This window comes from Condylura cristata, unplaced genomic scaffold (assembly GCF_000260355.1).
Source record: "Condylura cristata isolate star-nosed mole 26May11 unplaced genomic scaffold, ConCri1.0 scaffold00032, whole genome shotgun sequence".
Classification (NCBI taxonomy): domain Eukaryota; kingdom Metazoa; phylum Chordata; class Mammalia; order Eulipotyphla; family Talpidae; genus Condylura; species Condylura cristata.
Window position 1 is genome coordinate 4,364,694 of NW_004567133.1, and position 24,509 is coordinate 4,389,202.

General features: G+C 54.9%; 3 protein-coding genes across 3 annotated transcripts in view; 1 reads left to right on the forward strand and 2 right to left on the reverse strand.

Moving 5' to 3' along the window:
- Positions 1 to 1,477: 1,477 nt before the first annotated feature.
- LOC101633738 (chromosome unknown open reading frame, human C16orf58) lies at positions 1,478 to 14,202 on the forward strand. Its single transcript, XM_004691952.2, has 13 exons — positions 1,478 to 1,781; positions 1,979 to 2,093; positions 6,096 to 6,141; positions 7,664 to 7,696; positions 7,789 to 7,894; positions 10,190 to 10,291; positions 10,847 to 10,917; positions 10,985 to 11,169; positions 11,250 to 11,307; positions 12,039 to 12,109; positions 12,654 to 12,797; positions 13,207 to 13,284; positions 13,794 to 14,202. The coding sequence occupies exons 1-13, from the start codon at positions 1,491 to 1,493 to the stop codon at positions 13,889 to 13,891; spliced, it is 1,398 nt and encodes a 465-aa protein (XP_004692009.1). The 5' UTR covers positions 1,478 to 1,490; the 3' UTR covers positions 13,892 to 14,202.
- Positions 14,172 to 20,460, reverse strand: SLC5A2 (solute carrier family 5 (sodium/glucose cotransporter), member 2). The gene is made up of 14 exons (XM_004691953.1): positions 20,322 to 20,460; positions 19,741 to 19,812; positions 19,553 to 19,657; positions 18,712 to 18,876; positions 18,312 to 18,417; positions 17,400 to 17,480; positions 17,026 to 17,255; positions 16,575 to 16,710; positions 16,264 to 16,371; positions 15,982 to 16,132; positions 15,711 to 15,879; positions 15,402 to 15,617; positions 14,516 to 14,645; positions 14,172 to 14,432 (listed from the first exon to the last, which is right to left on the reverse strand). The coding sequence occupies exons 1-14, from the start codon at positions 20,445 to 20,447 to the stop codon at positions 14,206 to 14,208; spliced, it is 2,022 nt and encodes a 673-aa protein (XP_004692010.1). The 5' UTR covers positions 20,448 to 20,460; the 3' UTR covers positions 14,172 to 14,205.
- Positions 20,461 to 23,701: 3,241 nt separating this feature from the next.
- The window catches only part of TGFB1I1 (transforming growth factor beta 1 induced transcript 1), a 5,326-nt gene continuing 4,518 nt past the window's right edge, over positions 23,702 to 24,509 (reverse strand). The window contains exon 11 of the mRNA XM_004691954.2: positions 23,702 to 24,354. Within this exon, the coding sequence (XP_004692011.1) occupies positions 24,088 to 24,354 (267 nt within the window). The 3' untranslated portion in view covers positions 23,702 to 24,087. The remainder of the gene's footprint in view (positions 24,355 to 24,509) is intronic.

Sequence of the window (24,509 nt, forward strand, 5' to 3'; positions counted from 1 at the left end):
TACAATAGTTTCCTAGAGAGAAAGAATCAAGCCAGATGCTGTCTCTAGTGTGGAATATAAATAACCAAAGCAAAGGAATTAACAAAATCACAACAAAAATAACTCTTAGGGCCCTCCCTGGTGGTGCAGCGGGTTAAAGCACAGCACTAAGAATCTAAAGCTGCTTCCGCATGAGTTCAACTCCAGCCTGCCCCTGAGGTGACCACATGGTGTGGCAGACCTCTCCTGACCCGCCCGCTGCTCCCCTCAGCAGTGTACTTCGTTGATCTGCCTGTTCTGTTCCCCACTCTGTCTCTGGTGAAGCCTCTCACCCTCCGCATCTCTGGCCTGTACCCCAGTTCTGTATGCATAAATAAATAAATCTTAAGGGCCCTCCTTAGTGGCGCAGCGGGTTGAAGCACAGCACTAAGAAGCTAAAGTCACTTCCGCATGAGTTCGATCCCCGCCTGCCCGGAGGAGATCCATATGGCGGGCAGACCTCTCCTGACCTGCCCGCTGCTCCCCTCAGCAGTGTACTTCGTTGATCTTCCTGTTCTGCTCCCCACTCTGTCCCTGGTGAATCGTCTCACCCTCCACATCTCTGGCCTGTACCCCAGTTCTGCATGAATAAATAAATAAATCTTAAAAATAAATAAATAAATAAATAAATAAATCTTAAAAAAAAAATAACTCTTAGACTCTGGAAAAGGTGGTAGTTTCTAGAGGGAGGGAGGGTAGAAGGGCCAGTGTGATAGTGGGAAGGGCACAGGAGTTTTGTTGCAGGTGTCAAGCTGTGCTCCAGGAGGTTAGATAGTATTGTAAATCAGTGGCAAATCAATAAAATGTTATTTATAAAGAACTAGTTTCCTAATGTGTTCCCTTTTTAGTAAATGTGTTTCAAATTCCTGTCACTATGTATTAGTTGAAATAAATTAAGGAACACAAAATGTATACTGAAAAAATGGTTTATTTTTATTGCCTACTCCCACAAACCAACCTTAAAGATGTGTGGTCAGAAAGCAACATTTACCCATAAACACTCAGGAGTTTGTTAATTTGCTTTTTTGTTTATAGCATTTTCTCCCATTGTGTGTTAGGTACCAGGGATTAGTAGGGAGTAAAATAAGACCCCTGGCCTGGGAAGGCACCCCCTCCCCCCCGCACTCCTCCCCCCCTTCCCAAAGAGGGACACTCTCGCCCAAAGTCACACAGCTAAAACTTGTGCGCGTGCCCGTTGTGAACACATCAGTTCCTTTTTCTTTCACCCCCTAACTGGAAGCTGAGACCCTGCTACAGAATGCTACAAAGAACAAGGGCCAGGGCCAGCTCTGGGGCGCTGAGCGGGGTCTGGGGGTTGCGGGGAACGCTTCAGTTCCAGCGCTGAACCGAGGAGGGCGCAGAGGCCGGCGGTCCGTTCGCGAAGGAAGATTGCCCCTCCGCGGCCGCCGTAGCCGAGCCGGAAACGTCGTCTGACCACCTGTTGGTGCGGCGGGCGGAAGGCAGAATCCGCGATGGCTGACGCCGCGAGTTCCGCGGTCCCCCTGTGCTCGGAGCAGTTCGGCTCCGGGGCGGCTCGGAGCTGCCGCGCGGCGGCGGACGGCAGCCTGCTGTGGGAGGCCTGGGGGTGGCGCTGGTGGGGGTTCTGCGGGCCCTTCACACTGAAACCCGATAGGCGGCGGGGGTGCGCTCCCGGGACCGCCTCTCCACCCCTCTCGGGGCTCCTGGCCCTGTTCTTGCCGCAGGGCTTCCCCGATAGCGTCAGCCCGGACTATCTGCCCTACCAGCTGTGGGATTCCGTGCAGGTCAGCTGTGCCCACGGGGTAGGGGGCGGCCATAGGTCGGCGTGAGGGAGACCGTGCGGCCCGCCTCTCCGTCCCCGGTTACAGACTGTCCAGTGTGCACTGTGACACGTCACAGGTCACACACAAGAACCGACAGTAGAACTTAGCTCTCCGTGCTCCCGTGCCCTCTCCTTACCCCCACTTCTTTTCTTCTCCAGGCTTTTGCTTCCAGTCTGTCGGGCTCCCTGGCCACCCATGCAGTCTTGGTGGGCATAGGGGTGGGGAATGCAAAAGCCTCCGTTTCAGCTGCCACAGCCACCTGGCTTGTAAAAGGTGAGCCGGGCCCTGGCGCCTCACCTATCTGCTCTCAGCCCTGCTGTTCCTCTGGCCTCTTTTCCCTCCCACTGTGAAGTCCAACGCTTTCTGGTCTCCAGCTCTGGACTGGGACGCATGTATTTATGGACATGTGTGCCAAATGCCAAGTCTTCCTGGTACCTTTAGTGCCTTGTTTAAAAAAAAAAACCAGCCATGTAAATTTCAAAGATTTTATTGGCATTATACAGTGATTAATGATTCAGCAGGTCAAACAGAGCTCTGAGAAACTGTACAAGACATGACTTACAGGCAAAAAAGTGGACTGATTATTGCAAAGTTACTTTCCTCTAGGGGGTGGTAGGAGTCTACCAAGCAGATGAGCTAAATAGGGCCGACCAGGGTTTCCTGAGTTAGTCTCCCGTTTGTGGTGTGGGACTTAGCATAAGCAAGTCCATTTTGGGTCTGTAAGCCATCTTTTTTTTTTAGCAACTCAGGACATATCACCCACTGCCAGAATACCTTTGTCCTGTACACCTCGCAGCCACATTGTTTCTCATACACACTGTTCATAGAGCCTAGTCACCAGGAACTCAGGTCCCTAAGTTAACTGTGTCTTCCCTTCCCCCCTTCTCTCTTAGCTGCATAAGAGTGCAGTTACTGAGTAAAACTGTCAGCTGCCGAACAAGCAAAGATGCAGCTTGGTACCATGCCATCTAGAGAGTGATACAGAACAGGGAACTACCCCATATCCCACACCAGGAGGGTTCATAGCGCTTGTGGAAATTTAAATTAGACCCAAGGTAAGATCTTTTCTGTCTCTGGCATCAGCCTGACCACATCTCAGGTGAGCCTCCTGGATCTTCTGAGGTTCCTGCTTACACCTTCATCTGTAAGACTAAGCAAATTGGCCAGATGAGTCCATAGAAAGAAGCTCCCTCTCTTGATAGTCTGCATCAGCTGGGAAGTGGTGGAGAGCTGTGGCTCACGGTCCTGTTGTCTTAATAATAGTAACTCACAATAACATGCTTATTACATGCCAGTCTTTAAATCTACTGCATCAGTTTTCAAGCAGCAGAGATGGGTATTATCATTGTTCCAGTGTCATAGATGAGGAAACTGAGATACCCAGAGTAATTTGCCCAAGACCACAGGAAGTGGCAGCACATGGGTTCAGACTGACCTAAGAGGTTCAGTTCCAGAGTACATCTTCATATCACCACATTGTGCTTAACTTGAGCCTTCTGTTGCTCTTATTAGCTAACTGTTTGGAATGCACTAGGAGCTTGGGTCAGTGGTCGATGTTTTCATGTCATTTCTCAGTACCCCTAGCCTTATGTTGCCTAGGTATGTCTTCAACTCATGTAGGTTGTTAAGAAAGAAAATAAGACCATTTTAAAATATGGGGGGGGAATCTACCATTTTAGAACCCATTGATAATAAAGAAGTCCTTGTAATTAGAAAGGATTTTACAAACTTCCATCAAACATGGGGATTTTCTATTGTGCTTTGTATAAGAAGCCCCTTGGAACTTTTTAATACGGCCATTTTCAGCTACAGCTCTCTTCATGGAACATAATATAAGTCATCATAACCAATAGAACCACTCAGCCCATATTTACAGCCTGCGCTATATCAGGCATTTCACACACTTGCATGTAACATGTATCCTAATCTCTGTGACAGTCATACTATGTAGTGAACATTATTTATTAAAACACTTTTCAGAAGGGAAGCTGAAACCTAGAGACGTTTCGTTCCTTGTCTAAGATCACTTACGTAAGGCCAGTATTTGCACTCAGGGTGACTGACTCCTGTGACCCACTCTTTAACTACCACATTCTTTCCAGTTAGAATTTTAGAATAGAACTAAATACAATTTGTAGACAGCTGGTTCCTTATTAGGACTCAAAAAATGTCTACATCTTATAGCAGCTCACTGTAGGTGAGGCAAGCAAGAGCAGGTAGGAATTACATTTTCCAGTCTAGTGAACAGTGTGACTTTCAAGTGATAGAGAAGGTTGATGGCATTATTGTATCCTAGGGCCAACCCATAGACTCTGACAAGGACGCTGATGACAGACAGCAGGTCCCCCGCTTCCAAGTGTTCCTGGTGTGTAGGACAAACCCCTCATTGGATGTGAATGTGCCGTGGATGTGGCGGCAAAAGTAGTTTTGTCATGTCGATCCAATACAAGAATCTTCAATGGAACGATGAAAATTTTATGTAGAATAAAATACACTCAAAGGGAGGAGGCCTATAAAGCCACCTTAGTATTATTTCCAGGGACATTCAGGGGACAGAGATGGAGATGTGGAGCAGACCAGATGGGACATGTTATGTGCAGGGGCCTCCTCAGAGTGAATCGCAGTTGCTAAGCTTTGCTGACTGGCGGTAAGAGAAGGCGGGCACAGGTTGCCATGGTTCTTCGAGAAAAGCAGGGAATCCAAATTTGCTTAGGAAATGTCCCATTTCTGTTCACCAAATCCAGCTTCATTTGTTTCTGTGAAAGGGAATGATCCCTTTCTATCCTCAGGAGTCTGTGAGAGACAGACACAGTTCAGGTTCCACAGAGGCTTAGCAGTCTTGGTCAGGTCCAGGGTTGGGGAAAGACGTCTGATTAGAAGACTGCAGTGCCCCAGGGTGGCAGCTGTGGCATGGGGCGAGTGCCTCTTTTTTCAGTGGAGAATAGGGAAAGCTGGTCAGTGTCACTGCCTCTTTGTTTCAGGGGAAACCCCCAGTGTGCCTTCCCTCACACTTTGTCCCTTCTTGCCTTCTCCACTTGAGGGTCCAAGCCCTCAAGCGCAAACAGGTTGAGAGCCCTCTGTCCACTGGATGAGGCCTTCTCAGCTGCTGGGTTCTCAGACAGACCTTTGTGAGCCCCCTGCTAGATTTGCTGAGAACTCCTCTCAGCTTACAAGGTGTAGTCTGATAAGCTGGTCAAGGCCCAGATGGCAAATACTTTGCACTTGCAGGCTGTGCAGGTTCAGCCCCAGCCACTGCATTCTGGCACTGTGATGACAACAGTCACAGTCTAAGTAAGTGGGTGCAGCACTGTGCTGATGAAACTTTCTTTGCACAAACCGGGGCAGTCCACAGACCACAGGTCAATTATCTAAAGTGGTGTTTTCACTTTGAGTGCTGTCTGCTTTTACACTGGATTTGAAGCCTGTGACAGCCACGTGCTTCACACCATGCCAGGCCTGTAGTAGATGGCTCATTAGCCCCTGTCTAGTGGGAGGGGCTCTGACTGTCCCGGCTGGAGAGGCCTCTCCCTGTGTCACGTGCCCCCAGCTCTCTGTCCCCAACATGCAGGTCACATCTTTCTTTCTTATTTATACTCTCATGGCCACCGGTGAGCCCACTGCCCAATCTAAGAGCTAGAAAATCAGCAGCCAAAGTTTTAAACAATAGTTGTAATATTTACTATTGTATATTGGGTTTTCAGAAAGTCATGACACATTTTTGCAACAAAAACAAAATACATCATGACTTCTCTGACAGCTCAATACAGTGCATCATATTTATATGTGTAAATGCAGTGTTTAGTTTGGGCGTTTCCAGAGCTGTATGAGAAGTTTATTGTGCTGTGCACAGCTTTGTGCTGACTTCTCATGCGAGACCTCAGGCTCATCGTGTCAAGTGCGCATGCCTGCTGCACTGGGTTGGCGCCGCTGCCCCACGGCTACTGACTGACTGTCCCCAGATTTCTGTCGGCATTTTCCTGGTGATGAGCTTTTGCATTATTCCCAGCTTTTTGTTTTATTTTGTTTGTTGTGAACTGGGCTACAAAGAGTACTTCTGGCTGTGTGGCCTGATGTGCACAAATACACAGTTCTTTCTGAGAAACTGCTAAGATGGGCCCTTCCGACTGCCTGGCCCAGCTGCTCCTACCCAGAGCTGGTCCGCTTGAGCCCCCAAGAGCAGGGGCCAAGGCAAACGAGGCATTTCAGAGCCAGGGTGGACCAGCTCCCATCCCTCCCAGCCCCTCCTTGTTCCTCACCAGTGCCTCTCTCCCCCAGATTCAACTGGCATGCTGGGCCGCATCGTCTTTGCCTGGTGGAAGGGGTGAGTTTGCTTTTCTGATTAGTGGACTTCTGGCCACTCTTCCCAGACTGGCTGCATGTTCAGCTCCCACTCCAACTAGTTTGCAGAGGAAACTAGTTGGGAAAGTTGAGTCTTTAGTGAGTACCCCATCCAGGTAACCTGCCCAGGACTACCTTGCGGGGAAATCACAGCCATGGCAAGGACTGAATGTGTGTTCAAGAACATACACTCTGCTGCCCGTCACAGAAAAACCCAGAGAGCTCGTGGGCTCTCAGTGTCCTCTGTCTGCTCCAGGAAGCAGTGCTTAACCCAAAAAGGAAAGACTAGCTTGTACTCAGAGGCTGCTGTGGTGGCTCAGACATTTGGGTGGACTTTGCTGTGTGAGTGGGGAGAGGGCTGTGGACATGTCACCAGGCATCAGGATCCCTGTGCCACATGGGTATGTTGTTGCCATTGATCTAGAAGGGATTAAGGATCTTGCCTGCCAGCTTCCTCCTCATGTCAGTATTGGGCAACCTAGCACTGACTTAGGGGTGGCTTAGCATCTACTGTTGGTTGTGGTTGCAAGGTACAGTCGGTGGTTTGCACAAAGTGTGTTGCGTGGCATGTAGTAAGTGCTCAGTGAACGCTGGCTGCTATTAGCAGTTCTAACAGTGACTTGCACACACTCTGCTTCATCTCAGTGTAACTTTGCAGGGTAGGATGGAATGAGTTCACTTGACCTATGTGAGGTAGACGTAAAAGGGAAGTCTCTCACCCTCTCCCGAGATCACCTTGTAACTAGTGAGACGAGACGTAAGCTTGAAGTCTCTTCTTTCTGTGGTGTCAGGCAGCCTTACTCGGCGGAGCCCTAGACCAAATGCCTGTGCCATAGATTCCCTCGGGTGCTCCCCATATGTGTCCCATACCCCACACGGGAATGTTCCTTCTCTCTCCAAGACTTTCAAATGAAGGGTCAGGGCTGTGGGCTACCACTAGGATGTTGGAGAAGTCACCCTCAGATATTTGTGTGTGGGCCAGAGGGGCCCTCTGTGATCACCCTCGGTATTGTATACCAGAAATATCCTAGGCCTAGATGTCAGACCTGGCTCCTCCTCTTGACCTGTTCCCCATATAATTAAGGGGCACCCTACCCCTTCTCTGAGCTCGTGATCTGCATAACACAGGGTTATACTGCATGTAGCACATTCTAGTCCAAAACCAAAAGGTGACTTCTTGCTGGGTTCCCTCAGTAAAGCAGGAGCAAGAGGAGGGAAGAGGAGCCAGGATAGCCTCTCTGACAGGAGGCCAGAGGGTGGGGGCAGCCATAGGACAACCTTTTCCCTTGCTGTGTTCCTCGGGGGAACACTGAGTCACCCCTGAAGGTCCTCCCATGACTGGTGGCCTTTCAGGCAGCAGTGAGAAGGTGTTAGGACAGGCATCAGGCTGGGGTGGGTTTTCTTGAGCCCTTGAGATTTACCAGGAAGCAAGATGCCCCGCCCAGCCCACAGGATGCATTCTCTCCCTGAATCCAAATTGCAAAACTAGTTCTCCTCCCCAACAGGAGCAAACTGGACTGCAATGCCAAGCAGTGGAGGTGAGAACTGGCACAGAGGGGAGGGGAGTCCTCTGTTGGGAAGGTCTCTGACCTCTGACCTCTAACCTCTAACCTCTGATTCCTCCTCCCAGGCTTTTTGCTGACATCCTCAATGATGCAGCCATGTTCCTGGAGATTATTGCTCCCATATACCCGATCTGTTTCACCATGACTGTCTGCGCCAGCAACTTGGCCAAGGTACCCACCTCTGGGCACCCCCACATCCCTGCATCTGCTTTGGTGGTGCTATGTGTGGACACACACTTGGGGTCCATAGGTAAGCCCAACCTGGCCCTGGATTCCAGGCCCTTCTAGAAGAGGAAAAGAAGTTCAGATGTTTCTCTTCACACCCAATCATATTTCCTGATGCTTCTTCAGCCAGACAGTCTTTAGTGCCGTAGATAATCTAAATCAGCATATGGAGGCACAAGATGTGGGGGAGCCCTGAGCCAAGGGATAAAGGGGTGTCCAATGTCAGCATCTTGGAGCCAGCTTCCTAGCTGGATGCCTTTCATTCTCAATAAAAAAAACACTTACTGAGTGCCTGCTGCATGTTTGGCTCAGAAACAGGCCTTCCCAACTTTGAAAGTAAGCTACCCATAGTTAACATGTATAGAATTAGAGCTCCAGGTATCCCAGATGAGAAGTGTTGGGAATGGCAAGAGGAATCTTCTGGGAATCTGAACTGGTCAGGAGCTAGGTCCTAAAGGGTGAGTGTTAAGTTAAAGGTGGGATGTTCTGGGCAGGAAGGACCATGTGGGTCAAGGTCCAGGAGCAAGAAAGTAGAGACCGCAGGGTGAGGCTGGCGTGCGGACTTGCCCTGCACACCCCTGCCCTGCCTCCCAGCTCCTCCAGGTTAGCCTTGTCCAGAGGAGGAAACTGAGCAGAGCTTAGCCTGCCTTCACTTGGACAGAGGAAAGACTCTCCAGAAGACACATAAAATCCATCCACAGGCCCACGGGAATCACTTTAGTGCCCTGTTTCTCCACGGGCCTCATATTTGAATGTGATGCAGTTCTCTGTGGTGAAGGACCTTCAGCTCCCCTGGCCCAGGCAATGATGGTGTGAACCCTGCTGACTGCCCCCATTTGTCTCCTGCCAGGGCCGGAAACCCCACAAAGAACCACCACTTAGTGGTTATGGACCAAGGATTATGACCTCTGTGTATTTGCACTACACTCTTTGGGGCTGTCTCTTCACCTGTCAAATAAGGGCATAGAACAGGGACGTGAGTTCTCCCAACCTCCTCTAGAGTACTAGTCTCAATGACCAGCATCTCTGTCCCTACGTACATCAACCAAGGCTGACATTCTTGCCTTCTCCTCCCCCCATGTCACTGTCAGCTCTGTTATTTCCCTCCTACACCTCTCCAACCCACTCCTTCCTGTCTCTGTGTCACCTGGGCTTCCTTGTTGCTGAAAAAATGACCTAGGTCACTTCCTAGTCATGTCCTGCCTGCTTTTCCCCCCTCTTCAGCCCGTCTCAGAGCAGCCCAGTCTCTCGAGAGCAGAAATCAAATCAGGCCACTTCCCTGCCCCTGTTGCTCTTAGGATAAAAACTGTAACAAGACCTGTGAGGTTCCAGGGGTTCTTGAGATTCGATCCAGCCTCATTTTGTCCCTCTTATTTTTTTTTTAAATCTATTTATTTATGCATACAAGAATTGGGGTACAGGCCAGAGGTGCAGGGGGTGAGAGAATTCTCCAGAGTCAGAGTGGGGAGCAGAACAGTCTTTCTGAAATGCACTGCTGTGGGGAGCAGCAGGCGAGACAGGAGAGGTCTGCCACACCATGTGGGTCAGCTCCTTGGTGGGGGATCAAACTCCTGCTGCAGTGGCTGCAGACAGCTTCATAGTGCTGCCCTATAACTCCTTGTACCACCAAGGAGGCCCCCGTTTTACTTTGAACAGCAGTTTTCTCTATGTCATTACTCCTTTATTTGCTTATCATGCATTAACTCAGAGGCTTCATGATGGCAGGGTTGTATCTGAACTATACCACAGCACCACAGTCTGTGTCTGGCTTCTAAAAGAGATGCACGTTTCCTGGAGCGTGAGGTCACCAGTTCATGTTTAAACTAAAAGTCTGGCTAGGCCTGGCCTGTGGAAGAGTGGTTAGTCACAGGCAGGCAGAATGTAGGTGTAAAGTCGGAAACAGCTGAGCAGCAGGAGGGTGCAGCCAAAGTAAAAGCCGGAAGGAGGGACGTTCTGGCCCGAGAATAGTCTTTGGGCCTCCACCTCTGGGAAGGAAATAGTTTCCTTAGCGCCAGGTCCACATGTGGTATGGCAGGCAGGACTTTGTTCTCTCCTAGAAGTGGACAAGGAAGGTGATTTAGGGGAAATGCAGGGTGAGAATCAGATACCAAGAACAGCATTCAGGGCTTTGCTGTGGGGTTGCCTGAGGCCGCAGGTGTTCACAGCTCGGCTTTCCTGCAGAAGCACCTGTGTCACCACAGCAGATGGCCTCTCTGACCTTCACTCTGCCTTTCCACCCAGTGTATTGTGAGCGTGGCTGGCGGGGCGACTCGGGCTGCGCTGACCATGCATCAGGCCCGGAGAAACAACATGGCCGACGTGTCTGCCAAGGATAGCAGCCAGGTGAGCAGCTGGTATGGAAGGGGCCGGGTCCCAGGACTTAATGTGGGAGTATGGAGCGGCCCCTGGTACTCCTCAGGTGGGGGAGGGCGGGAGATGCAGGAAGGTGTGCAGATACTGCCAGCTCCGACTCCCAGGACAGGGAGTCAGGTGTAAGGGCAGGGACCCCGCGGCCAGCGAGTCCTAGCTGATCGCCTCTCCCCGCCTGCTGCCGGTGTAGCTGAGTGAACCCGGGCACCAGGCCCGGCCCTTCCCCGCTCTGCCCTGGGAAGTGGCTGTTCTGAGCACAGGAGGCCCCACGTGTGAGAGCACTTGGCAAACTAAACGTGCTCCCCAGGTGCGGTGGCAGGGTCGCAGGCCAGAGACCTCTCAGCAGTTTAGCAGGCCCTTCCGGCCCTTTCTCACGAGCCAAAGATAAAAAATGTACTGGGCACCCTTTCAGCAGAGGGAGCCCTGGAAGGCTGTGAGGCAGGGAGGAAGGTGATGGAAAGCCCCAAGGATAATTCAGTCTGGCCAAGAGGGGAGCCCTCACCTCCCACACCCTCTGCCGTTTTCCAGGAGACGCTGGTTAACCTGGCCGGGCTCCTGGTCAGTCTCTTGATGCTCCCCCTGGTGTCAGATAGCCCTAGGTAAGCCAGGGAAGGGTGGGACAGGCCAGCTGGGCCAACGCCCCCATGGTCACTCTTCTCTCCTAAGTTTCAGCCTCGGATGTTTCTTCCTTCTCACTGCCCTCCACATCTATGCCAACTACCGGGCAGTGCGAGCCCTCGTCATGGAGACCCTGAATGAAAGGCGGCTCAGGCTGGTCCTGAAGCACTTCCTTCACACTGGGGAGGTGCTTGGCCCCACTCCAGCCAATCAGATGGAACCGCTGTGGACAGGTGACCAACCCCCTGGCCTCAAGTACTAGATCGTCCCATCTCTTTCCCTTCCTGCATTTCCTGACTTCAGCTTCCCACAGGTTTCTGGCCGTCTCTGTCTCTCTCCCTGGGGGTCCCCTTACACCGCTTAGTCTCCAGGTGAGTGGCCAGTGTCTCCCACCCATTACTACTGCCACCCCCAAACCCCACACTTGCTTCTTCTGGTTGCATACTAGCCTCCCCTTCCTCAGCCCCGCCTCCCTGGTCTAGGTTCTTTCTAGGTTCTTTAGTTCCACTGAGCAGACACAGGGGTCAGCTCGAAGGCAGCAGGGTGTGTAACAGAGAGTAGATTTAAGGGATTTGTTGGGTGGAAGAAGAATGGATGGGCACAGTGGATGACTGGGCACAGGGAGAAAGGTGGGATGGATGTGGGGTACAGGGGTAATGGCTGAGGGAGGGATGGGAAGTTGGTGAAAGGCCTGCTAAACTACTGAGTGGAGGCCTCCAGCCAGTGACCCAGTGAAGTATGGGTAGTGATGGTCCTTTTTTTAATTTATGCGAACAAGAACTGGGGTACAGGCCAGAGTTGTGGGGATGTGAGAGGATTCACCAGAGACAGTGGGGAGCAGAACAGGCAGATCCACTGAAATACACTGCTGAGGGGAGCCGCGGGCAAGACGGGAGAGGTCTGCTGCGCCATGTGGGTCAGCTCCCTGGCCGGGGATTGAACTTGTGCTGCAGTGGCTGCAGACAGCTTCATAGTGCTGCGCTTTAATCCTTTGCACCACCAGGGAGGCCCTGGGTGTGTGGTTACAGGTGTCTGCTCAGTTGCCTGGATGGCTACTCCTGCCTTTGCTTTCTCCCCCTCTCCACTCTGCTCTTTCCTGCAGTGTCACTGAGCTGCAGCAGCTGGCTAAGGGGCACCAAGAACCCTACCTCCTCCAGTGGGACCTGTCGCGAAGTAAGTGCCCACATTTGCCCAGCTCCAAGCCCCTCCTGGGTCAGGCTATTGTTTTTCCAGCTCCGGGTAGCCAAGCCCGAGACACATGGAGGCTGCCTGGTGTTCTCAAAGGAGTTCTAGACTAAGACCTGAGGTTTGCAAGTCAGCTGTGTGCCCTAATGAAACCCATCAACCCTCTGTAAAATGGACTCACTTTTCTCTCCATCAGAGATAAAGTTTTTGAGGAAACAAGAACTAGAGTTTACTGGTCTGCTGGCCATGTGTTAAAAGGTGCTTATTCTCACTAGCCATTTAAGATCGAAAAATAACTGCCCCCCCGCCCCCCCCCGACGTGCTGTGATGCTGTATTTGGAAACTGGGAATTTCACTTTAGCCAGACCTTTGGAAAGCAACAGGAGACGAAGGGTGAGAGGTGGCCCTCTGTGCCAGACTCTGTCCCTGGGGGCAGATAGAAAGCCACTAGCAGTGGAAGGAATGTGGCAGGCTTGAGGGTATTGGGCGAGGCGATCCTTCCGGGATACAGTCTGTCCCTGTGTCTCTCCAGACCAGGTCCAGGTAGTTCTGAGCCAAATGGCAGGCCCTGAGGCCATCCTAAGGGCTGCTACCCATGGGCTGGTACTCAGAGCCCTGCAGGAAGATGGGCCTCTCCCTGGAGAGCTGGAAGAGCTGAGGAAACAAGTGCGGGCAGGTAAGAGCCTCACAATCTATACCGCTGATGGTTTCAGGGGCTGGGGGAGGACGGATTAGAGAGAGGAGGGACTCTGGGCTTTAGAACTAGGGGGCTGCTTTTTATTTATGTATTTATTTATTTAAGATTAATTTATTTATGCACACAAGAACTAGGGTACAGGCCAGAGGTGCAGGCGGTGAGAGGATTCACCAGAGACAGAATGGAGAGCAGAACAGGTGGATCCACTGAAATACACTGCTGAGGGGAGCAGCAGATGAGCCAGGAGCGGTCACCTCCTGGGATCATCTCCTTGGCCAGGGATCGAACTCTTGCTGCAGTAGCTGTAGATAGTTTCAGAGTGCTGCTCTTAAACCCTTGTGCCACCAGGGAGGCCCTGGAGAGCTTCTGGTTTTGTACCCACCCCCAGGTCCTGAGAAATTCACATGGGTCATCGTACGGGAGATGCACCAAGTGCTGGACAAGCTGTTCCCCAAATTCTTGAAAGGTAACGTCCTTCAGGTGCTTGGCCTATGGGGCCTTCTCCCCAGAGGCCCTGCTTACCCCCTTCCCTCCTCCCATCTCCACCAAGAGGTAAAAGACCCGAACTTTCTGAACTCTCTTCAGTCTGGGCCTTATTCCCTCTCTGTAGGATGGGCAGGTTAGGGTGGTCTCTGAGGCTGTGTCATTGCTGAGAGTCTGTAATCCCAGTTGGCACTGAAGAACTGAGGGCGTGGGGTGGAAGGCTCACAAAGCGCTGATGATGTGCTTTGATTGAGCAGCTGTTCCATTCCAGCCCTTCCCTGTATGCTGTCTCCATGAGCTCTTGCTACAGCCAGATGAGGCCTTAGCCTTATTTCACGCCAGACATCTCCCAGCAGAGGCCAGGGCAGCCAAAGCGATGCACAGAGCCTGCACACCTCCCCACCCCCCACCCCCTGCCGTGCCTCACTCCTCCCAGGGTCCACCCAGAGTCTCCTCCCAGCAGTCCTGGCGCACCCCCATGCCTCTCCCCAGGACTGCAGGATGCAGGCTGGAAGACTGAGAAGCACCAGCTCGAGGTGGACGAGTGGAGGGCCACATGGCTCCTGTCTCCAGAGAAGAAGGTCTTATGAGCAGCTCCCAGGACAGGCGACCGAGCAAAGACACTCTGACCTTGGCAGGACGTGGAAAGGCAGCTTTATTTTTGCTTAGGGGCATTGCTGTAGCAGGCTGACCATGGCTTTTTGGGAAGTGAGTACCAGTCAGATGAACTGAGCCCCAGGCAGGGACAAGGTAGAAAAGGGGGAACCAGGGCCCCCCCTCTGCTGTCCACACCCTCTCACCACTGCAGGCTCTGCACCCCCCCTCCACACACACACACACACACACACACATTGTGGCTTAGCCCAGCCCTGACTGTGGACCATGAGGTCCAGCGAAGTTGGCTTCAAGCGTAAAAACCCCAGAGGAACGTGGCCACAGCCATCATAAGCAAGGCGTTGAGGTTGACCACACGGGCCCAGCTTGGGTCTTCCCTGATGTCCTCCAGCTGCCGGGTTGCATCAGCCACCTCCTCCTGGGTAGGGGGTGGGGGGCTGCCTGCCCCACCCTTGCTCATTCCACAGAACCAGAGCAGGCACTGGCGCAACAGGCCTGGTGTAGGGGGCTGGGGCTCTAGCGAAAATTGAGGCTCTGCAGTTAGTTGAGGGAGCCTGTCTCCCCAGATCCCCAGCCCCCATCCTCGGGCAGTGCCTTACCCTCGATCTCCACTGCTTGCTCCGGGCGCCCATTCTGTACCGGGACTGAGGTTGGACTGCTCAGCTCATCAGCATCCAGGTCCTCCCGCTCCTCCTTGCTGTGCCGGAGACTGAAAACCAGGCGGTGGAGCTGGGGAGGGTGGGAGCAGGGGCCAAGTAGGAGTTCTGTCCCCCAGCCCAGATGCCGAGGTGTCTGTCCACACTGGCACTCCCTGAATTCGCCTTGCCCAGCCTGCACGTGCAGCCCAGGTTCAGCTCACTGAAACCCCACCATCCAGGGCCGCCCTTGGCCTCAGGCCAAAGCCCAGTTCCCCAGCTGGGTGTTTTCAAACTCGGCCCTGCGCCCCGCTGCCCTCCACCCAAGTCCCCTTCTACAATGACGACTGTACTTGTCAGACCTGCCTGTGGGGGTCTGCGTACTTTCCTGCTGCCTTTCCCCATGTCTCCACTGTGGACTGCCTCCCATCCTTCCCCGCCCGGCTCTCCTGCCCTGATCCCACTGACCCCACGGCACTTGCCACTCGCTGCAGCTTGCAAGTCTTAGTAGTACCCTGTTGCTCTCAGTTGCCAGCCATTTCCTGTGTTTTGAGCCCAGTGGCCAGATCAGGGATTGGGGAGTGATTGCTTAGTCACCTCCCCCCAATCTTCATCAAGCCACTTTTTGGCCAGACAACCCCAAATAAATGTCATTTAAATAAAAACATTGTGCTTGCTTTGTAAATGCAACTTCAAACTGGACTCCCGGCCTGGCCTCACCAGCCTCCCTAAAGAAATGGTGGTCCTTCCCCCTGCCCGCGCCAGGAAGCCGACTGGGGACTGACAGTGGACATCCTTGGGCCACAGCATGTGGTGCTTGCCTGGTGCCCATCTGGAGGCCCTCACTTACATGCTTGCGGGGGATGGGCTCCGTGCACAGTGAGATGAGGAGGATGAGGAGGCCAGAGCAGACGAAGAGCACTATGGCAAAGTAGAGGTAGTGCACGCCGCAGAGGAGGGCCGGGCAGGATGAGGGCCGCACACAGCTGCCCGAGCCAAAGGAGAACTCGGGAATGAGGCGGGCCAGACCCATCAGCAGGCCCCCAATCAGGCCCCAGAAGGCGCCCTGTGTGTGGGGGCGGGGCGAGGTGAGAGAACACGCGTCCCCTGCCAAGTCCGAGCCCTGCCCCCAGTGCTCCGCGGGCCTCGCCTCACCCACCTTCTCGTTGACGCGAGGCACGAACAGCGCTAGCACGAAGACGGCGGACACCGGCGGCGCCAGGTAGCTGGAGACGGCCTGGATATAGTCAAAGAGCTGCCCGCCCTGCGCCGCCTGCACCACCGGGAGCCAGGCCACCGACACGGCCACGATGAACACCACCCAAAGCCTGCGGCGAGCGGCCATGAGGACTTTCGCCGGGGGCTCCCCCTGAGCCTACAGTGGCGCCAGCCCCCAGCCGGGCTGGGGACGGTGGGAGCCCCCGGCGCACCGTCCGACTAGCAGCAGCTCCCGGTCGCCCGCGCGGGGCCGCAGGCGCGTGTAGATGTCCATGGTGAAAAGCGTGCTGCTGCTGTTAAAGATGGACGCCAGCGAGGACATGAGTGCGGCCAGCATGACCGCCAGCATGAGTCCGCGCAGACCTGCGGGTCGACCCGAGCCGTGAGTGCGGGGCCGCCAGGGTGCCCCCAGAGCGGGCAGGCGTGTCACCCAGAGGCGGTCTCCGCAGCGTGCCGGCCCGTGGAGAGGGGGCAACCCGGGTACCCGCCCTCACCATTGGGCATGAGCTTCACGACCAGCCGCGGGTAGGCGATGTTTGAGCAGCCCACCTCGGTCCCACACACGCGCCTACACACCTCGGGCACCACACAGGCCACCTCATCTGCGGAAAGGAGGGAACGACACGGCTGGGGCTAGGGCGGGACGTGGTCTGGGGACTGGGATGCCTGACGCGGGGACTGGGAATGAGCGAAGGAGAGATGGGACCCTGGGCGGGCAGCCGGGACTGGGTTCCCAGCCCGCAGGACAGTCAGAAAGGGGCTGCATGGGTGCCGGGCTCTCGGTCGGCGAGGATGCGGACATTACCCGGGTACAGAACGCGGCTGATCATGCCCGGCATGACCATGAGGAACATGGGCATCAGCTTCAAGTAGCCGCACAGGATGCAGCCCGCCTTGATGTGGGTCAGGTTCTTTCCTGCCAGGCAACGCTGCACTATGACCTGCGAGAGGGGCGTTCAGCTACCTGCGTGCAGCCAGGTACCCCTTTCGCAGGCCTGGCGTCCACTCTCGGCTCTAATTCAGCGCATGCCTCTAGCTCAGCAGGGCCCGCGGTGCGCGCAGTTGCAGGCGCCGCCGCTGGTGGGATCTCGCAGCCTCTGATTTAGCTCCACCCCCGGCGGTCCCGCCCCTCAGGCCACGCCTTCGGCCTCAGCGCCCCAAGTGGGTTCAGGAACTTTAGCTCCGCACCTCCACCCCGCCACCCCGCGTTTACATTTCGGCCCTGCTTGGCTCCAGCGGCCGCTTTGACCCTGCACCTGGTCGCTGCACCAGTACCAGCCCGAGACGATGGTGAGCCCCACGAGCAGCGCGGGCCACGGCAGGTCCCCCGTCACTGGGTCCCGGAGCAGATGGTAGGAGTCGGGTCGGGGTCGATAGCAGGCGCTGGAGATGTTGCCGACGGCCGGATCCTCAGACACAGTCAGCGACGTCACTGCCCCCAAGTATTTGTCGAAAAGTCCCGAATACCCGCCCACCGCGTGGAAGGCTGCGAGGGTAAGGCCGTCAGGGCACCGGGCTCCCGCGCCAAGACGCGCCCCAGGACTCACATGTGAAGACGATTGACATCCCTGCTCCCAGGCTGAGAACACCACCTGACTTCTGAGCCCTCCCCCCCAGTCCTGCCCCATACCGTAGCCCATGAGGATGAAGGCTCCCCCGAGAATGACGAAGGTCTGCACGGTGTCCGTGTACATCAGCGCCGCCAAGCCTCCTGCAACGGGGCCTGGGTGAGCGGAGCCCTCTACTATGTACCGGGTCTTTCTGTGTATTTGCAAAGGGTGCCCGAGAAGTCTCCTTCCGGGAGAATGAATTTCAAGTGGTGACCCATCCGCTTGGCTTAAGGATTCCCACGGGTCAGCCTTAAGGATTGGCTTAAGGTCAGCAGGCAGGGCTTGGTGAGAGTGGCTGGCTGAATTTTAGTCTCCAATGATGCCCCCATCCCAGCCTCCCACTGCAGCACCCCCTGCCTGGGCTCCCATTTTCTCTTCTACCTTGACTATCCAACAGGGGGTGGATCTCTAACATCCTTGTCTCAGTTCCATCGGACAATCGCACCCCAGGGGTCCCGCCCTCAGCCTGCCATGGCATCACTCCTGCCTACTCTGGTTCTCCTCCTGGCCTGGGGATCCTCCAGTTGCACCAGATCTGGTGGAAAATGCTAGAGACTGGCTAAGGCCGCCCTCCCCTCTCAGGAGATTAGAGCAGCTATGTCTCTTTGCACACATTCAATATGTGCTCACTGCTATGAACTTCCAGGTCCCGGGGAACCTGGGGAGAGAGGCCTGCCTCCTGGTGCCCCAGGTCATGAGCCCGGAGGATGAACCATTCTTTTGAAATCTGTTCTCCAGGTAGGGGCACCTTTCTCAGATTCATGCAGATGCTGTATGTACTGGGTTGCTTTCCAAAGATCTGTGTCTTTCTCCAGCTTAAGCCACATCACACCAGAACTTCCCCACCTTGCCTTCCTGTGGTGACACCCCCCCACGCCCCGGCCCCATAGCCCATCTCCATCTCCCTTCCCTACGGTCCTGGCACTGGTCACCTGTCACAGTGTAGACCATGGTGATGGCTAGCAGTGCGATGACAGAGGCATAGATGTTCCAGCCCAGAGCTTGCTGAATGAACACCGCCCCAGAGAACATGTCGACCTGGGGGAAAGTAGCAACACACAGGTCAAGACCCTGGAGTCCAGGCCTCCTCCTGTCCTGACTATGACCCTAGTGCCACGTCTCAAAGGTTCCTTCAGCGTTGCATGGCCTGGCCTCCCCAGGTTCTGCCCAGTGGTTGCAGCCCCACAGATCTTCAGACCCTGCCTCCATCATGGTTCTCCAGCGTTTCTCCTTGGCCCCGCCCTCGCCAGGCTTTTCTAGAGACTTCTACTTGGAAACTCCTCCCGCCCCGCCCTCCCAGGGTCCCGCCCTGCAGCCAACCCGCGAGCGCACCGAAATCTTGGTGAAGATGTACAGAAAAAGCGAGAGTACAGACAGGTAGAGGCGGATGCGGTGGCCGCCGAAGCGCTTGCGCAGGTACTGGGGCATCGTGATGACGCCCGCGGTCAGGTACACCGGTGCGAAGAGCCAGCCGAGCAGCAGCACCACGAACAGCGCCTGGGGGCAGCGCAACCCTGAGGGTGAGCCGTCTGAGCCGCTCCAGCCCCCCACCCCCAATGTAAGGGCAGAAGACGTCCTGGGCTTGACAGGGGAAGGTCTTGACACCACTTGGGCTCCCTGGCTAGAGTCCTCCTTGTCCTCTCAGCCGTGACCCCTGAGCAATCGCCTCCAAGGTGATCCCCAAGCACAGATGCCGCAGCCTCCCAGTGCCTGTCAGGCAGGGCTGCCTCCTTTCTCCTCTCCACTCACCCACTCAAACCTTCTGTCTGTCTGCCAAGGCTCAGTTCAGAGGCCGCCTCCTTCGGGAAGCCCTGAGCTCCTCAATTCTCCAAGGTGAATCTCAGTCCCACAACTCTGTCTCTTCCCTACTTCTGCAAGGGCTCTCACTGGCCTAGAGATCCTCAGAGGACACGGTCCGGAGAGCATCAGAAAAAGCCTTCACCACACTATAGAGAGGAGCAAATCTAGACACCGTGGGACTGGTCCAGGCTACAAAGGACAGCAATGGGTCCTCTCCTATACCCGACTTCACACTGGACATGTGTCACTCTCTCAGGAAGTCTGACCCCACCCGAGTCCCACCTTCAGCCTCATCACCTGGAGTCTCCCCAGTTATGACCTTGCAGGGGTTCTCACTGAGGGTGGGGGGTATTGGCAAGAAAGGGGGCCTCACATTCCACTCAAATCCAGCCACGGCCAAGCCGCTTGCAGCTCCAGTGCCTGCCAGGCCCACAAAGTGGCCGCTGCCGATGTTGCTGGCAAAGAGAGAGGCCCCAACCTGGTAGGGGGAGGGGGGCAGGGATGAGGTGAGCCAGGCTTCTTCTCCAGGGCCCCTCCCGCTGGCAGCCCAGCCTCTCTCACCGGCCACCACACCATGCTTCTTCCTGCCAGGAAGTAGCCGCCCACGGTGCCTCTGTTGGTTCTGCACATGGACTGGGGGACAGGAGTTGGGAAGAGACCTGGATTCGGGGCACATCTTTGGACCTCATTAGTCTCCTAAACACATTCCTCAGCCTTGTTTCAGACTGAAGATTAACCAGTGCCAGGCTCTCGTGGTTCACATTCCCCACCCCCACCTCCCAGGCACCCAGAACAACTCAGGCCCTAACCCAGTGTCCAGCCCCCCAAGCCTGAGTGTGACTGCATTCCACCTGATCCCCCCAGAGGCCTTGCTTATGGTCAGCCACATCACAGACAGGGGGACTGAGACCTCAGGTAGAACACTGTCCTGGCGCAACCACCAGCTCCCGCAATTAGCCTATCCAACTGCAGGAAGACAAGGAATGATGTTGGCTCAGGGCCTCCGTGAGGCTAGCAAGACTCGCTTGGCCCTCAGTCTGGGTTTCTCCCTCAAAGATCCAGGCATCCTGGCCCAACCACCTCCTTGGGTCTCCCGGAGACTCCCCACCATGGCCTTCAGCAGTAGCCCCTTGACTTCTCACCCATAAACCAACACCAATGACCAGCAGGAAATAAGCAGCAATGACCAGGATGTCAGCAGGGTTGTCAATCAAGACGCTCTGCTCCCCCAGCCCCGGCGCGGCACTGGCCTCTGTGTATTCCTCCATTCTGCCCGGGATCTGCTCCTCAAGGGACCAGCCCGTGGGTTTCCCCAGGGGGAGGATTAATGGTTACCTCAGGGGCAGTGAGCCGGCAAGTCCCCCCATCCTCCCTCCGCCTTGTTCCCCTTCCCCAGCTTAATTTAGCTGAATCAGGTCACATCAAGGTGAAGCTGGTTCTGGCGAGGTGGGCCCTTCAGCCTCAGGAGCGCTCCTTCCTGGGCCTCAGCCCCCACCTCTGCTCCAGCGCCCCAAGCTCACAATCACTTCTTCCATCCTCCTTCTTCCATTCACCTTCAGCCTTGATCTAGGGGGACTGGCTAAGTGAGTGTTCTCCTTATGACTAACCCAGAGGGTCACTTTCACACCCAAATCTGACAGTTTCACTCCCCTGCTCAGAAACCCTCCATAGCTTCCCCTCAGTCAGGAGAAGTAGAAGCTCCTTAGCCTGATAGTCAACTGCTGCCAAGCCCTGCCTCCTGCTCACCTTACCCTGTTCCTCTGAATCAAACCTAGACTGAAATCACATTTCCCTGCCCATTCCCTTGCTTTGCCCAGCACATGTGTTTCCGTATCACCAGCTGGACCTTCTGCTAGAAAGCCTCTCTGCCTCCCAAGAGGCCAACTCCTACTCAGCTGTCAGTACCCAGCCGTATAACCCCTCCAAAAAGACTTCTCTAAATTTTCTGATATAGTTCTGAGCTCATTGTATGGTCCTGTTTGGGCCCAGGTCTGTCTCCCCAACAGACTAGTGATTCTTCCAGAGCAGGAAGTGATCTATTTCATCCTCAGAGTCCCATTGCCCAGTGCAGGGCTGGATACGAGGAGGGAGAGGCTGATACACATCTGCCAGAAAAAGTACTCCACCTTTCCACAGAGGAACTGACCAGATTTGGATGACTCATTATGGCAGTTATGTCCATGCCTGAGATGGGGAGCGAGGAAAAATATCTTAGGGCTCTGTGTTGTTTAAGGAGTGCCTTAGTTAGGGTCTCCTCAAAAGCAGGCCCTAAGATGAGATTTTTTTTTAGATGCAAGAGTTTTATTGGCAAGTGAAGGTTTGGGAAATGAGACAGAAAGGAACAAGTCCCCTAGAGGCCGTGTTGATGAGCAGGTTCTCACTGGAACCCAAGCTCAGCAGCCACCCTCTGAGCACTGTGGAGAACAGCCTCAGCACCCAGCACCAGGGGCCAGGACCCCCAGGGGCCAGGACCTGGGATGTTTATTTACTGATTGCTGAGCCTAACTGGCTGGAGGCTACTGAACTCCCCCAGCCACTTCAGTCTGGCAGCATACAGAAGCCCACTCCAGCCTGCAGAAGCACCTGCAGGCAGTCTCAGAGCGCCGTTGGGAAATCTGGATGCCTGGACTGATCTGCACACAACTACCCAGGGGATGTGATCTGAGTGGGTGTGGAGAGGCACCCCCAGGGTCTGCTTCAGGGGTGATGCATTCAGCAGGCCTGAGCGAAATCCAGGGCAGGTATCAGAGGACATGCTGAAGTTAGCTTTAAATAAAATCTGTAAGTGCTCACTGTGGCTGACAAGGCCCTTCATGCTGGGCACTGGCTTCCCTTTGACCTCATCTCCTGCTCTCCTGCTGGCTCTAACCTAGCCACACTGGCCTCGTTTCCTTTCTTCCACAATGCCAAGCTTTCTCCTACCTCCTGGCCTTTGCACTTGCTGATTCCTGTGCTTGGAATGTTCTCAGGCTCTTTGCCTGGCTGACTTTTTCTCAACCTTCAAGTCTCAGCTTAGACATTAAATTTCAGAAGGCTTCTCTGACCATCTGGTTAAAGTAACCCCTCCCCTGCCTTCTTCAGTTTAGTTCTCCAGTTTTTCCTTCTCACCTTCCCCCCTTTCCCTCCTTCCTTAACAAGTATTTATCAAGTACCTGCCACATGCTACACTAGAGCCACATCGCCAGCAAAACAAGCCTGCCTTCCAACAAACAAGCTTTCAGGAGCCCCCACTCGAATTTCAGAAATAGACACAAACAAGGGACAAATAAACATCTACTTGCAATAATGACAAGAGCTACAAAGGGACTAGGGTTGTACTGTGGGTAGGAGCCAGGGGAAACTGTCAGCTTTACAAGTGGTCAGGGACGTCACCATCATCTATCACACTGTCACTGTGTGCTTGTTTCTCATCTGTCTCCCCTGCTAGGCCTCAGCTCTGCGTAGTTCCTTGTGGTCTCCCCAGCTCCTTCACGGAGTCTGGTACAGTCAGTGCTCCTTAAACACTTGGGGAATTAGCTCTGACTAGAAATGGTAAATGTGGGTGTCCTCACGACAGGAGGGAGGTTGTAAGTCAGGAGATGGACAGCACCCTCCCAGGAGAACATGTGGAAGGGAAGAACTTGGGGAGACCCAGGGAGAAGAGCCTCAGAGGGCAAAGCATCTGGGGGTCTGCTTCAGGTAAGGGAAGAGAACACCCACCTTTGTTTCTTGCCCACTCATGGGGTGGTCTTCGTGGCTGCTAGCTCCTCCTTGAGCTGGCAGGATCCATCATTTCCAGACTCAAAGGCTCTGATAGTTTGGATCTACAAGTGAAAGTCCCTCTCTAGGGAACTGTAGGGTCTAAGGTAAAGAGTCTGGGACTCAGAAAGTTCCCTGTGGCTTGGGGACTCAGGTGGAACCTGAACTTTTCCACACCTACAACTTCTGGTTTCACGCTTCTTTGTTGGGGCTTAGCTTGTGTCACCCCCTCCAGGAAGACTTCCTTGACTCCCAGTCTGTTAGAAGCCTCCTTCTGGCTTCTACATCCTGGGTGCTTTCCTCAGTCACTGCTCTGACCACACCAAATGCCATCTAGGGGAGGTGTTATTAGTCTATACTAGTAAAAAGGAAGCTGAGCCTTAGTACCCAAATCCAAAGTGTGGGTATGCACTGGCACTTCTGGATGGAGCTGTACTCTGGGGGTCCTCTGGAGAGGGTGTTTTGGATTAAATGTTTAAGAACATAGGGGGTTAAGAAAGGGGGAATGGAGCAGGGAGGTTTGATGGGGCCCAGCTTGAGCTCGGTTCCACCCAATACTATCTACACAGCCCATGCAGGTTCCCACAGCCCATGCAGGTTGCCGCCGCCCTTGCCAGTCTTAGGCTCATTTGTGATGTGAAAAACAACCTTCTATGTGGCCGCAGTGTCAGACGCTGCCGGTCCCTCCGCCCCAGGGAGGGGCCTGGAACCCGCCGGCCTGGGGGCGGGGCCAGGCAAGGCTGTCCCGTACACGCACCGCACCAGCATGAGCGAGGCTTGAGGGAAAACGTGTATTTATGTAGGTAGAAAAAAGTGCACAGAACAGTGAGGGCGTGGGGAGCAGGGTAGCCCGGCCTGGCCTCTGAGTACTCGGAAGTGCGAGAGCAGGGGGCTCCCCTCAAGGTGGGAATAAAGAGAAGCCTCACACGGAACGGAACGCTGGTCAGCGCACGACCACATGGGGGTGTGTGGCTTGGGACTGACGGGTCTTTTCCGAACTTGACCTCGGAGGTTGTACAGTACCTCGGGGGTGGGCCCCCGCAGAGGCGGGGCCCCACTGGGCGGGGCAAGCTCCCAGGTGTCGGTGTCGGCCGGGAGCTCGGGAAGACACGGCCTTTCGGGAAGGGCGGGGCCCTGGCCTCGGTCTCCCGGAGGGTCGCGGTCACTCGATCACCCGAAGAGCTTGAAGAAGCAGGGCTGGCAGTAGGGCTTGCCGGCGCGCTCCTGGAAGGAGCCCTTGGTGAGCGGGCGCAGGCAGAAGGTGCAGGTGAAGTGGTCGGGGTGGAAGCGGCGGCCCAGGGCCGACACGCAGCGACCGGTCACCGGGAGGCCACACGTGGCGCACAGCGAACCGCGCCGCGCGTGGAAATGGTTCTCGCACAGCGGGCGGCCCTCGTGCTCGAAAAAGCTGCCTCCGGAGAAGGGCGCGAAACATTCCTGAGGAAGGGTGGCCGCGTGAGGACGGGTCAGCCGCCGAGCCGCCGACCCCTCACGGCTGCGCGCAGCTAACCCACCGAGACGCCCAGACGCGGAGCCTCGGCTCCAGGAGCACCCGGTGCGCAACCGTCGCCCGTCCGGGTCCCGGCGCCGGC